Raw genomic sequence first — 15,079 nt, forward strand, 5'->3', positions numbered from 1 at the left:
GTGATGATTATGCCACAAATTCCCTGATTTCATCTTGGCAGCATACTGGGACAGGATGTTTTCCATACAGGAACTCTGTCTTTCATTCAATGATTATCTGTAAACTGTGTCTGAAACCATTTCTTTAGCTCAGCATTCCCAAGTAAATCACATCTTGTTGAGCTTTTAAGAAATTTAAGTGATTTTTCACTTTCAGAAATATTTATATTTTCTGTGTCATCTTTTTAAAAGTATAGAAGTTGGCTTATCTGGAATATTGTCACTGCTGAAGTGAACTGCAAGGGCACTGGAGTGGACCCAGCCTTGTCTCCGGACCCCTGGCTTCTGTGTTTCCACCTTTCCACCTCGACCCACAAACACAGATACCTTAACTAGATCTTCACATCGCCTGCAAAACCATTATAGAGTAGGCTCTAAGCACTATAGTGAACATGCATTTTTGAGTTTTTGTTATGCTTCAAATATACTTTTTCTTTTTGCCTTTTGATAGTGTCCAAATAATCTTTTCCTTGACAGTCAAAATCTCAGTTTTGTTTTGGCTTGTTTATGCTGTAAAAACATGAAATTAACACTTCAGGTAAATTTCACACTCCTCCTTTCTGAGCAGATTGTTGTAAATCAATTTTCACTTTAATCAGAGCAATGTACATTCTCCTGTGAAAATTTACGATTTTCACTTAATTATGTAAAGTGCTGTAGGGTTTTTGGAGCTTTGTTTTTCTTTGTGTGTGTGGTTTTTTTAAATACATTTTTATTGATTTCAGAGAGAAAGGGAGAAGGAGAAAGAGAAACATCAGTGAGGAGAGGGAATCATTGAACGGCTGTCTCCTGCACACCCCCTACTGGGGAATGAGCCGGCAATCCTGGCATGTGCCCTGACCTGGAATTGAACCATGACCTCCGGGTTCATAGGTCAATGCTCCACCACTATGTCTCATGGGCCAGGCTAGAGCTTTGTTCTTACCTGTGTTGCTACCTTATTTATTATTCTTATGTCCTCTAAAATTTTTATTTCAAGGTTATTCAGTCTCATATTAGATACTTTATTTTCATCAAAGTATAATAAAATACAAATACTTATAACCACCTATATTGTACTTTCATTACAAAATCTATCAGTCAACCACTATGTATTTATTGAATACCAATTCAATTATTTAATTCATTAGAAAGAAGCAATTTTATCTAATAAAAGAGTAATATGCAAATTGACCATAACTCCAACACACAAGATGGTCACCCCCATGTGGTCAAAGATGGCTGCCCCCATGTGGGCACAAGATGGCCTGCAGGGAAGGGCAGTTGGGGGGGACCCAGGCCTGCAGGGGAAAGCAGTTGGGGGGGACCAGGCCTGCAAGAGAGGGCAGTTGGGAGGGACCAGGCCTTCAGGGGACGGCAGTTGGGGGAGACTAGGCCTGCAGGGGAGGGTACTTAGGGGCAATCAGGCTGGCAGGGGAGTGGTTAGGGGGTGATCAGGCTGGCAGGCAGAAGCGGTTAGGGGCAATCAGGAAGGCAGGCAGGCGAGCCGTTGGGAGCCAGCAGTCCTGGATTGTGAGAGGGATGTCCGACTGCCAGTTTAGGCCCGATCCCAGTAGGATCGGGCCTAAACAGGCAGATGGACATCCCTCTAGGGGTCTCAGATTGGAGAGGGAGAGGGTGCAGGCTGGGCTGAGGGACCAGCTTCCCCCCCTCCCCCCGCCGTGCACAAATTTCGTGCACTGGGCTTCTAGTTAAGTATAATGAAAAATGCTCTTTGCAGAGTTGCTGTTAGTGTTTATCCTGAAATGCATCATTTCAATTAACTTTACTCTCACTAATTGGTTGTTTCATTCAATTCCTCTGACATAGGTTAAATAAAGTCTGTGACTCTAGAGTAGTCTAGAGTAGCTATGTTTTTTTAAAGAAATATAACATATTAGAACAGAAATATCTGAGTGTGTCTCTGATAATAAGATAAATATTGTTTGATGAAACTTTTGTTTCAGTTATAGTTTTGTTTCATACATGCACACATAAACTTGCATATTGAGTCACAGTATAACATTTTTTTCTTACTGTAGGTGGCAGTCAAAAAGGTTTCAAAGTCTCTTAAGTATATAAGAACGGTAGAAAGGTTCTCCTGACACATTGACTCAAGAACTTTGATTTTTTTTGTTGTGATACCCGAAAGTCCATGAGGAGAGTTAAACATTATGTTTATTTAACAGAAATGGATATGCATACAGTATTATAGAGAAGTTATTTGATTCCCCTTTACAAGATAAAATCAAGTAGGTAACTAAACAATATTAGGTTTTAAACTTCGAAGCTAACCCCTGATGCAACATAAGTTCCAAGCTCCATACCTCACTTCTTCAGGGACAGTAAGCATCCACTTACAGATGGAGCTCAGAAAAGCCAGGCTTAAATTCTCAATGGCTGCTTCCAAGGTATCTCCTAATGGAGAGTCCCTTTAGGAAGGGCATGTAGTTGGTACCTCCACTCAGTCAATTCCTACCTCCACTCAGTCAATTCCCCTAATGTTTATGCAGCTTTCAGGAGCTCTTCCTTAGGAAGAGAATGAACCTGAATCCCTACTAGCTGGGGAAGGAGCTCCATAACAGCAAGTGCCTGTCTTTGCCTTTCACACATGACTAGTTGTTAGCGGTTATCTTCACAGGGCAGTCCTTCAATCGTTTAATTTAAAGGGTCTGTAAATGAGTCCTTCTTTTTAGATAATCATTCCCTGGCCAAGTAAGTCCTCCTTTCCCAGATCTACCTTCTTAGTTCCATGTTGACAATTATAAGTCTTATACTTAATTGTTGACAATTCACTTCAGTTTTGTTCCTTTTTCTTCCTCCCAAATTTCTGTCTTCCTTAGGTTTCCCAGATAGCTGGATAGCTCCCTCATCTTTTAAAAAGTACTTACCTATATACCTACTAGTGGCCCAGTGCACAAAATTCATGCACATTAAAAGGGAATTAATTAGAGCAAATATTTTAATATTGCTATTTGCCCATTCTCTATAATAGAAGTGTCAGAGATGAAAGAAAATTAGTAAAATGTATATGAAAATCTCCCTCCTGTCAGAGTCTGGGGTGCGCCACAGGACCCAGAGTCAAGTTCCCACCCACCAGCATGAGCCTCGAAATCGCGCGAGACCCAGACCCTGCCAGCCCCACCCCTGTCAAGCCCACCAGGCGGGGGGCACAGCCTCAGGTCCCCCATCAAGCCCCAGCCCACCTCAGGTCCCCCAGCCCCAGCACTGGGGCAGGGGCACAGCCTCAGGTCCTCCAGTGCTGGGGCAGGGGACGTGGCCTCAGGTCCCCCATCAAGCCCCACTGGGTGGGGGTGTGCAGCCTCAGGTCCCCCAGCCCCAATGCAAGGGCACGAGGGCACAATGACCATTTGCTTATTAGCTCTTTATTATATAGAATTATTTTTGCTCCTTCCTCTCCAAAAGCCTTTAGAAGCTATTTTATGGTAATCAAAAAATGTAATGTGTCTTTGTGACATGATAGAACAGAATAGTCACTCTTCTGAGGTAATGTCTTAAAGTGCCAGTGCCTTCCATGAGCAGACCCTTTACACCAGGGAATTTTATAAAACAGCTCCTTTTAGCTTAAATGGAAGGATACGGTGGAGCTAAGTGGAGCATTGCTGGGACTCCTCTGGACTTGTGTTTCATTTATATCACCAAGTAACAAGCTGTAAATTGCTTATCTTTTTTAATGGAAGTGCTTTGTTGCTTAGAAAACAACAACTGGCTGCTGAGTATAACAGGAAGCACGTTCTCCAGCACCACTTTACAGAATGGCAGCATTGGCATCACCAGAAGCAAGTTCTCCGGCACCACTTTACAGAATGGCAGCATTGGCATCGTGCAGAGATCCTAAAGAGAGAGCTGGCTCTAACAAAGGAGGAAACCAGGAAGAAAATGGGTGAGCTGTTGAAGGCAGCGTCACTAGGAAAACTCAGTGCAGCTGGGTCAGTAGGCACCAGTCTGCTCAAGGAGGCAACAGCCACGGTGGAGCCACCTACAGGAGAGGTACTTTGCTTTGCTTTTGCTTAGCCTTCCTGCTTATTAATCACTTGTATTTTAGCTTTGCACTTGGGTAGCTTGGGCTACGTTAGCCGTTGTCAGGTTGCCTCACTAGGCTATCTAAAAGATGAGCTGCTGTAATGCACAAAGGTTTACTTTCAGTCATTGTTCATTTTCTTGAACTGCGTCCTCTTTTTATAATCTTATATAATAAAGAGGTAATATGCAAATTGACCATCATTCCAACGTACAAGATGGCTGCCACAAGATGGCTGGCAGGGGAGTGCAGTTGGGAGGGACCAGGCCTGCAAGGGAGGGCAGTTGGGGGCGATCAGGCCAGCAAGGGAGGGCAGTAGTTAGGGGTGACCAGGCTGGCAGGGGAGGGCAGTTAGGCACCGATCAGGCTGGCAGGGGAGTGGTTAGGGGGTGATCAGGCTGGCAGGCAGAAGCAGTTAGGGGCAATCAGGCAGGCAGGCAGGCAGGCGAGCGGTTGGGAGCCATCAGTCCTGGATTGTGAGAAGGATGTCCAACTGCCCGTTTAGGCCCAATACTACCAGGATTGGGCCTAAACGGGCAGTCAGACATCCCTAGAGGGGTCCCAGATTGGAGAGGGTGCAGGCTGGGCTGAGGCAGACCTCCCATCCCCCGTGCACGAATTTCGTGCACCAGGCCTCTAGTCTATATATATAAAAGCCTAAGCGACCGTTATGACCAGACAACCAGATGGTAGCTATGATGCACACTGACCACCAAGGGGCAGACACTCAATGCAGGAGCTGCCCCCTGGTGGTCAGTGCGCTCCCACAGCCAACCTCCCGTGGCCGGCCAACCTCCCGAGGTCCCTCCCCCTGGCCAGCCGGCCCCAATCACCCTGATGAGGACTGGGCCAAATAGACCTGATTGGCCTGATCACTGGCCAGGCTGAGGGACCCCACCTGTGCACGAATTCATGCACCAGGCCTCTAGTCACATATAAACTTTGGTGTAGCTCAAGCTTAGGAGGGACCTAATAGAGGGAATTTAAAACAACTAAGAGAAAGACTCCTTCAGGAACAGGTAATATAAAGCATTGTTTACAACTCTTGAACTCCTCTTATTTGATCATCAGATATTTTCTTCCTAAATGAGCCTTGTGAATTATAAGGGGAATATTTATATTTTTATTTTCCTAGTGAGAAAAATCATAGATATTAATTGTAGCAGTTTGGTAGGAGAAAATGACAGGGGAAAAAAAGAAAAATAGCCTATAATTTCATTATTTGGAAATAACCATCAGTAACATGTTGAAGTAAAGCCATCTAGTCTTTTCTCTATTCAGGTATATGCAAAATTTGCTCTTCAGTATTTTATTTAGCTTTAAATTTTTATTCAGTCAAATCATTGAAAACATTAATCTGCCATAATACAAGAAAAGGAAGGCCATGTATTTTTCTTTTTAAAAATAATGTCATTGTTCTGCTTTTCTAAAAGATTTCTTTTGTGTTTTCATAATATCACATGAGAATTTTTTTAAGTCAATAAGTCTTCAAAACAGTAGTTCTCAACTGAGTCTATACTGCAGAATCAGACCACTAATTCAGAATCTCAGAGTGGAGCCCTTGTATTTTTTTAAAGTTCCGCAGGTGAACCTGATGAATATTCACCCTTATACTTAATTGAAGTATAAGGGTGAATACTTAACTGGGTCCGAGTTAAGGACTACCATTCTGTACCATCATATTGTAATGGCTGCATGATATTTTACCATGAATTATAAGGTAGAATCTGTTTACTTCCTCTTCTATTACTGGACATTTAAGTTGTTTCCAGTTTGCCACGATTGCAAACAGAGCTTTAGTGAACATCCTTGTAGTTAAATCTTTGCACACGTCCATAATGCTTTTCCTTGGATAATTACCTAACAATAGAATGCACATTTTAAAGACTCTTACCAAGTTGCCCTTCCAGAAAGGTTGTACTGTAGGAAGTGCCTGTTTTCTTTTCTGATAACATATTTTAACATATTTTTTCACTTTTACCAAGTTAACAAGTTAACAGGTAAAATATTTTCATATTATTGCTTCAACATTTGCATGTGGTATTTTTTTTTTTTCATTCCTTATCCAAGGATATTTTTTTCCATTGATTTTCAGACAGAGTGGAAGGGAAGGAAGAGGAGGGGGAGAAACATCCATGTGAGAGAGACACATGGATTGGTTGCCTCCCGCACGCTCCTCGACCAGGGCCAGGGATCAAACCTGCAACTGAGGTACAAGGTATGTGCCCTTGACCAGGAATTGAACCCAAGGCATCCCGGTGCGCAGGCCAAAGCTCTAACCATTGAGTAAACCAGCCAGGGCTGCGGATTTTTAATTACTGCTGAGGTTAAACATTTTTTATATTTCCCATTTACATAGATATGTAGTACATGAAAATGGATTTAGTAAGATAGATATATAGTGACTTGTCTCTTCATGCCCTTTTTTCTACTTGATTATGTATCTTTTTCTTATTTACTAGAGGCCTGGTGCACGACATTCGTGCACTCGGAGAGGGGGGGGAGGGAGTTGGTCTCTCAGCCCGGCCTGTGCCCTCGCGCAGTCCAGGACCCCTTGGGGGATGTCTGCCCAGGGGTCCTTAGTGCTGCAGCAGAGGCGGGAGAGGCTCCTGCCACCACCATTGTGCTCACCAGCCATGAGCCTGGCTTCTGACTGAGCAGTGCTTTCCCTGTGGGAGCGAACTGACCACCAGGGGGCAGCTCCTGCATTGAGCGTCTTCCACATGGTGGTCAGTGCACATCATAGCGACCAGTCGTTCTGCCGTTCGGACAATTTGCATATTAGCCTTTTATTATATAGGATAAGAGCTCTTTATATTTTTAAGGCCATTGGTGCTTTTATTATTATATGTTTTGCAAATTTTTTTCATTCTGTCATTTGTCTTTTTGGTTTATTTATGGTGTTTGGTGCTATACACAGTTAAGTTTTTATAAAGGCAATCCTACCAGTTTTTTTCTTTCATAATTGCACTTGTGTTTGAAAAGCCTTTCAAAGGAGGTACTCTACCCACTCACCTCCGCCCCGGCCCTTCCATCCCTCCACATAATGCTGTTAAGTACTTACCTCAGATCTGTGAAACTGAAGTGGGCCCTAGAGCATCCCCAGCCTTGTTTTTCACCCTGACTCCTGCTAGTAAGTAGTTAGTTTTCATTTAAGCTTAGTCTCTCAGCAAAGGGGAGCATGATGATGCTTATGTGCCTTATGTAACAAACTGGTCCCTTCCCCCAGGCAGTTTACCTACCTTTGTGTCAGTCAAAGGATTTTGTTTCCATTGAGACCCAGGAGAGTCTTCTATCTTGGGAAATAGCTGTGTGGAACCTTTTACCTTACAGAGTTCCACTGTTATCTTTCAATGAAAAAAAGGAAGTCAGCAGAAAGTATTTTTTTTCCTGTGTAAAGCAGAAAAGTTACTAAAATACTTACATAATTTACACTCAAGAAAAAAGGTCTCCATGTTTCTGAAATAAAATTCAAAATAATTTATCTAGATTGTAAAAAAAAAAAAATTAGAGCAAATGAAAATAAAGGGCTATAATAGACTGTAAGTTACTAGATAAACTCTAATATTTTCCAGAGTGTAGAGTATAACATGAACAATGAAAATATAAAATCTTTAGTTAGATGCGCACACATTAATTATACAATCATAGGAACTCATGTATCATAAACACATTTTTATATCTTCAAATTTTTCAGAATTATCATTTAGCTAATAGGTGATTTTCTCTGATTAAGCCAGATTGTTCAGTTCTGTTCTATTAAGTACAATCTGTACCAGTAAGCTTTTCTTTCTTTCTCTAATTTCACCTTAAAGAGTTACTATGATCCAAAAGAAATCTTGTTGCTGTACTCAAGGCTTTTACAGCCTTGCTGGGTTAATAATATGTCATTCCCACGAAGTTTAAAAGGGCCTAAAACATGTACCCCGCAGGTGTTCTCATGAATAAATGTCCACTGACATTTCTGAAATAGAAGGTTATTTTAAAAAATATTTAACATGTCAGAGTTTCCACATACCACATCTTTCACTTCAGCTGAATATAAAGAAAATATTTCCATCATCATGAAAAATATCTTTGAGTATCCAAGTATGGCACTCTGTTAGAACTAGAGGCTTCTAAGACATGTAAGATAGTTCACAGCATTTTTATCCTTATACCACTGCAGATGGCAAAATCAAAAACTGGTTAGACCTTAGACCATGGCATCAAACCATTCTAGAAGAGACATTTTTAACTATGACATTACTTGGCTAGGATAAACTTTTCTTTTCTTTTTTTTTTTTGGATAAACTTTTCTGATTAAAAATTCTGTTTTCTTTCCTTCTGTATAGAACTTGTAATTGTGATATCTCAGTCTATTAAATGAGATATAAATGATAAAACTTTGAAAACTATTAAGCCACGTGCTAATACAAAATATTATTAGGTAACATTCTTATATAACACAGATATTTGCCCATTGATTCTGGGTGTGTCAGTATTTCCCACAAATAGATTGTTTTAGAATAACTAGAGACTCTAAACTTTAATCCAGGCCTTAATCTTAAAATAAATACCCTGTGATTAATTTACTAGTGGCAAGAGAAGCATTGAAATAACTATTATTAACGAGCTATTTTAATGAGTATTATTGATTTATAAAGGTATTCTTTAGTTTTCAAACATTCTTGAGAAAGACTATATCCTTTGCCACAAATTTTTCAATTTTCTACAAAATTCAGTTAATTCATGCAGATTAAAGTTCCTGTCATATATATCTGGAGTAATCTTGTCTAATTTACAAATGAACTATCCAAATTAGACATCTATGAGAGCACACTTTTCTGATTACAAATGTTCTAGCCCATGTCAGTGGTTTGTGCAGCTGTAGCTATTCTCTCCCTGCCCCCTTCCCCTCCACACACACACACACACACACACACACACACACACTTTTCCGGCCAGCAGCATTGCACATTCTAAGAGTGGTTCCCAGGGTGAAGACTGATGGCCTGTGAGATAGCCAGGCCAGGAACACAGGCAACTCTGACTGGGGTGCTGAGCAGTTGTGCCATTGAACAGAACAATGCTGACTAGATGAAGTTGGATCTCAGCAGCACAGTCCTTAAATAGCTGAGCTCTAGAACCTTTTCCCTCTCTATCAGGTGACTGCCGTGCCCCTTTTGCGGGAAAAGCCTCCCTCAAAGAGCAATGATTGTATGCCTAGCCCCTACCTGGGAAGACCAACAAAGAGCACCTTGCAAGTTCCCCTGCAGAATGTCCCTCTGAACACCTCAGACAATAAGCCGCACAAGACCTTGGATGTTGAGGCCTCCCAGCAGCCTGACAGCGATGAGAAGCTCAGAACCACCAGCCAGAAAGCAAAACCCATTTGCATGGGTCATTTCCACAATCGCCATGTCTTCCAGCAGCAGCTGATTGAGAAGCAAAAGAAGAAACTTCAGGAGCAGCACAAAACAATTCTGGAGCTGAAGGAAAGCCAGAGGCTGGCGAAGGCTCGGTGGGCAGCGGAGCGTGATGCAGCTCTCATGGACACACAAAGCCGCCTGCTGTCAATCCCCAGAGAAGAACCTGAAAAAACCTGCCAGGTGCTTTCAAAGTATGTCCTTGTATCAGAACACTCTCTGGACTCATTATTTGGAGTTTTTCAGTTTGTGGTAGACGGGCTCCTGAACTTTACCTAGCTTCCAGGCTCCATGATCTCTGCTTTCCTTTTGTTGTGCACTCTCAGACCCAGTAGGCCCATGCATTGTGATTGGTACATGGCAGATACAAATAGGTCTTTAAGGCTAGCAACTGCCTAACTAGAAGGATCCACTTATACATTACCATTGGTATTGCAGCTGCCTTTGTCTAGGAACTCTGTTATATCAATAAAAGAGAAAAATACTCGCTTTAGATTGACTTACGGGTTTTTTAATCATATTAAGTGCTGAGAAGTCATGTCAGACAATATTGGGTCCAAATGGAGCAATTATCTAGCTTTATCGGGATGGCAATTATCTAGCTTAAATTTATAGTTGTTTTGGATAAAAGTAAACATTTTTGAGCCTGAAATAAGAGTCCAAATTTCTTAAAAGCCATTTAGGATGATTTCAGAGGTGCTTGAGATATACTCAATATGTGTGACAAATGGTAGGATAAGAAGTGGGTGACACTATTGATTTGAAGTACTGGGGTGAGAGTTGGAGTGCCTCACACACTGGAGATGCAGGCCATTCACTCAACCTTTCCATGCCTTGTTACACCAATTTATCCAGTGGGTGTAATAATGCGTGGTTATCTTAGCAAGAAAGGATTAATGAGTAGTTCCTCAGGTGCAAGGGCTTTGAACAACGCTGGTTATTGGTCTGAATTTTTTTTTTTCCTTCTCCAGTTCTTCTGTTGCTTCCCCTGGGACTGAAGGTAGTAGAAGCAACTCCCAAAATTATCTTTCTGGACCCAGAAGGAACCCAAGGAAGCTGATGGCACCCCATCCCATACTTAAAGGCAGGGCTGTCTTGTTTTGGCCTTGGTGGTGGTTATCTTCCCTTGTGGAGTAGAGTGTGCTGGGACTGAATTCAGGCTACTCTTGGGTTTTGAGCTTGGCAGAACCTGGTCAGTCTAAGGTGGGTAGACACGTGAGAAATGGAATACACCAGAGTGCTCCACAACTTTTCTCCTGACTCTTCTGCCAAACTTTGGGCCTTTCCAGCCAATAAAATAAAAATGCTGAGAGGTGTATCGTTTTCCTCTAATTTGAGATTGTATTGTGATTTTTTAAAAAGTGGGTCAGATACACAAATGAGAAAACTCTGAGTAGCTGCCTAGAATAAACATTGATCAAGATCAGCTATAATTTTATTTTGTTAACATTAAAATTTATAGCAATTTATTTTAAATTAGTACATCATTTTATAATGAGTTGTGCCTTGATGATAGGCTTTTAGTAATGAAATCTGTAAACCACACATTTTAATTTAATAAGATTGTTGATAACATAGAAATAATTATTTAAACCAAACAATACTATTGGAAGAGAAGCATTCCTTAGAACCCACCAATGAATCTGCTAATTGTTTTCACTGTATACTTAGTCAACCATTGTACATGTGTTTGTACGTGTGGTAGGCACTTTGACAATTAGATTGTGTTGGGGTTTTTTAAATTTATTTTATGATTTTATTTTATTTTTTTAATGAGAGCAAGGGAGAGGGATAGAGAGTTAGAAACATCGATGAGAGAGAAACATCGATCAGCTGCCTCCTACACACCCCCTACTGGGGATGTGCCCGCAACCAAGGTACATGCCCTTGACCCGAATCTAACCTGGGACCCTTCAGTCCACAGGCCAACACTCTATCCCCTGAGCCAAACCGGTTAGGGCAGATTGTGTTTTGTAAATCTGAGTTTTCTCCTATGGCAAGATTGCTGCCCTAACCAAAATTGAGGTCATCTGAAGGACACTGTGCCTGAAGTTCATTCCCATTAATGAAGAAATTAGCAGTCTTTGCATTGACTCTGCTAGGACAGCAGTTTATGCCATCTGTGTCCACTGAGGATAATTAAAAATGCCCACTTATTACTTTTTTTATTATTTGATCAACAAGTTAGCACCTCAGGCTACCTTGCAAGTAGTCTTCAATGACTAGCTAGCTCCAGAAAAGATGGGAAGGGACATATTACCAGAGGCTCCACTTCTCAGGGTTCTCTCACTTTAATCCTCTAGTCTGCTTCTGCCTCCTGAAAGACATCCTCACTCCTGCCATCTGTGGCACCCTACTATTCTTTTCCAGCAAAGCAGACACTTAATATCTGTAAGACATAGCCTAGTGAGTGTTTTGTTTATTAATTCTTGAAACTTGGACTTAAATGTTCTTCCCCTATAATATGACACAAGGAACCAAAGTAACCATTGGCTGACTTGGGTGAGCAGAATTTGGTACTCCTCCCACCCATGCTCCTCTTCCTCTGAAAGTCCTGGCTGATGACAGTCATATTATCAGACCATCTTGCACATTTGCTTCTTTTGGATTGATATTTAATAGACTGTCAAGAACAGGAGTCTGACACTCAAATTCGTTCAGATGCCAGCTCTCCAAATGCTTAGTACAGTTCCATTTCCTGCCCATCTGGATATCCAGGCCTTAAAACTAAATTAAAATGTATTCATTGTGACCCTAAACTTTAGTTTGTGGTTGTTGTTGTTGTTACATATACAGACGTATGTATCATGACTTGGGAAAAATTAGTGGATTCAATGGGAGTAATTCTATTCTCAAAGTATTTGTTAGGTATAATTAACATCTACATTCATTAAAGGAATTATCAAATTAAAATTATGGTTTCTCAGTTTCATATACTAAAAGTATCATCAAGACACATTATCTAATTTAAATCAGTAAACATTATTCTAATAGAATAGAATGTAATGTAAGTAAAAACGTAATCTGCAAATTGCTCATCATTGTTGAGGATGAGCTTATAGGTCTTTAACTTACAGGGAATATACATACATACCTATAGTTTATATATTTGTATTTTATAGAAATTTTATACATATATTTCTGAAATTGCGAACACTCAAGTTAAAAGAAAACCTTAATAACACCAAATTTTACTGTAAAATAGAGAGATTTGTTTTGCAGTGCTCCTTATATGTTTGATACTGGAACTCTTACTATTTTCTAGCCATGGAAGAGAGAGCAGCTCAGCGAACTGAACGTAGGCGGATCTTGGCAGAGAAGAAACAAAAACAAGAAGAGGAAAAATTGGTAATAAATCAAGAATGCAAACTGAGGCACAAGAAAGGATTTGTATAAGTGTTTATTAAAAAAAATTTAAGTCTAGCTTGTTTAAGCCTATTGAGACAATAGAGTTATTCCAACTTTGGAAATGGCTTTTGGCCTACTGGCCTGAACTCTGTAACAATTTTAGGAAAATAAAGGGGAAAAGATCAACATCATGTGTGTAGTGGGAAATGTTACAGAAGTCGATGAGAACTAGCATATTGGAAGATTGACAGGTAACCAAGACTAGTCTGTTATAGGTAGATGTCCAACCTTACAAGTTTGCAAAGGTGGAGAGTTCTTATCTTTCGAAGTTTTGACCTGTCAGAAGTAAACGTTGTGCCTACTAAGAAAAAATAGGTACTACTAACAGTTTTGAGGGGTTTTTAAATGAAATGAAAGAACAAATTTTCCCACATTATATATAGTTTGGACTTAGTATTTCACAGATGAAAAGAAGAACTAGAAAGTAATCATTTTATGATAGAAAGTTAATGGTCTTATTCATGCTTAGTCTCATCTTCCCAAGGAGAAGAGTGTTCTTTGGAGAAACTTTCAAGTTACACAACTGACCACCTGTTGGTTGGGTTTTCTACTTTTATCACAAAGTGCAAGCTTCTTCCAGAGGCAGGGTGGACACTTGGGTAGATACTTCTCTCAATCTCAACTTAAGGATCATATTTCCATGCAAATCGAGGGTTCTGATTTTTACAAATTCTAAACTTGATCAGGCCCAGTTAAAGGCCCAAGAGGAGGAGCGTCAGAAGAGGGAGGCAGAAGAAAAGGAGGCTCAATTTGAGAAAAAACGAGAAGAGAAGAGACTGAAGAAAATGGTTAGTAGTGTCTGTCTGGTCTATTGCCTGTCTCTTGAAGCCTATTGTGTGCAATGCTGAGACCCTGTGCACTTTCCCCACCTCAGAACTTCTGTTTAGAACACTCTTTTCTCACCTGCACCCTTTTTCTCTTTTTAGTGAAAATCTACTCTTCTTTACATTTTAGCTCAATATGACTTCTTCCAGATTAGTCTTGCCCAACCCTCCTCTTCACCCAAGGTTAGGTTAGGTCACTCTCTGTGGACTCTGAGTATATTTTCTTCAAAGCATTACTAGGGTTTTAATTATGCATCTATTCCATGGTTGTTTTATTTGTATCTGCATCTCCTAAGCTGTAATCTCCATAAGAGTAGAAGGAGCAGTCTGAAGTCGCTCACTATTGTATTGGCTAGCAATGTACTGAGCATATAGTAGGGACTCAGCAAATGTATTGAATGAGTAAATAAATGAACAAATGAAAGAAAATACACAGAGAGAAAAAAATAAGAGATAAAACTCTTTTTTCAAGGTCATTAAATTCTAGTTGGAAACGTAAGTCCTTAAAATACATACCTATAAAGATGGTATACTAGTAGTATAGCACATGCTGTTTGGTGCCTCCCAGACCAAAAGAGATCAATAGAGTTGTGCAGGCAAGATCCATGAAGATTGGGGAGAAAATAGAGGCATTTTCATAGGAAAGAGATTTGAATTGGAAATTGAATTAGGGTTCTCCAGAGAAAGAAAATATATGTATATTAGGTGTCCCAGTTAATAATGAGGATTTTTTTAAATAGATGGAGTTACACATATGTTGATATATATGCAATTTGATATGTTTGCTATTTTGTTGTATTGACAACAAGCTTCAAAACTTCATATGTCAAATTTGCTGAAGGTGTTAACATCATAGATATTTTTACACTTAAAATGTCAAATTTCGTGCCAAAAAAAACATTTGTGGGAAGTTTTAATTCATTATTTTGAAGAAAAGTGCTGCTGAATACTTCGGGAAGCTTATGGTGAACATGCTCCATCTCAAAATACTTGTGAACGCTGGTTTAAACACTTTAAAAGTGATGATTTCTATGTGAAAGATAAAGAATGCCCAGGTCAACCAAAAAAGTTTAAAGATAATTACAAGCATTATTGGATGAAGATGCGTGTCAAACTCAAAAGCAACTTGCACAAAGATTAAACTTGCTCAGCAAACAATTTCCAATCATTTACAAGTAATGGGAAAGATTTTAAAGGAAGGAAAATGGGTGCCACATCAACTGAACGAAAGACAAATGGAAAACCAAAAAGTCATCAGTAAAATGTTGCTTCAACAGCACAAAGTCTTTTTTGCATCGAGTTGTGACTGGTGATGAAAGTAGATTTATTTTGAGAATCCCAAATGCACAAAATCATGGGTTGATCCAGGTCAACCATCA

General features: G+C 40.1%; 1 protein-coding gene across 2 annotated transcripts in view; it reads left to right on the forward strand.

The window, feature by feature from the left end:
• The window catches only part of CCDC191 (coiled-coil domain containing 191), a 78,018-nt gene that overhangs the window by 46,374 nt on the left and 16,565 nt on the right, over nt 1-15,079 (forward strand). For both annotated transcript variants that reach the window (XM_028153313.2, XM_028153314.2), the window contains 5 exons: nt 3,735-4,029; nt 9,208-9,662; nt 10,440-10,552; nt 12,734-12,816; nt 13,563-13,664. In XM_028153313.2, the coding sequence (XP_028009114.2) occupies nt 3,735-4,029; nt 9,208-9,662; nt 10,440-10,552; nt 12,734-12,816; nt 13,563-13,664 (1,048 nt within the window). The remainder of the gene's footprint in view (nt 1-3,734; nt 4,030-9,207; nt 9,663-10,439; nt 10,553-12,733; nt 12,817-13,562; nt 13,665-15,079) is intronic.

The sequence above is a fragment of the Eptesicus fuscus genome, chromosome 3 (genome assembly GCF_027574615.1).
Source record: "Eptesicus fuscus isolate TK198812 chromosome 3, DD_ASM_mEF_20220401, whole genome shotgun sequence".
Lineage (NCBI taxonomy): Eukaryota > Metazoa > Chordata > Mammalia > Chiroptera > Vespertilionidae > Eptesicus > Eptesicus fuscus.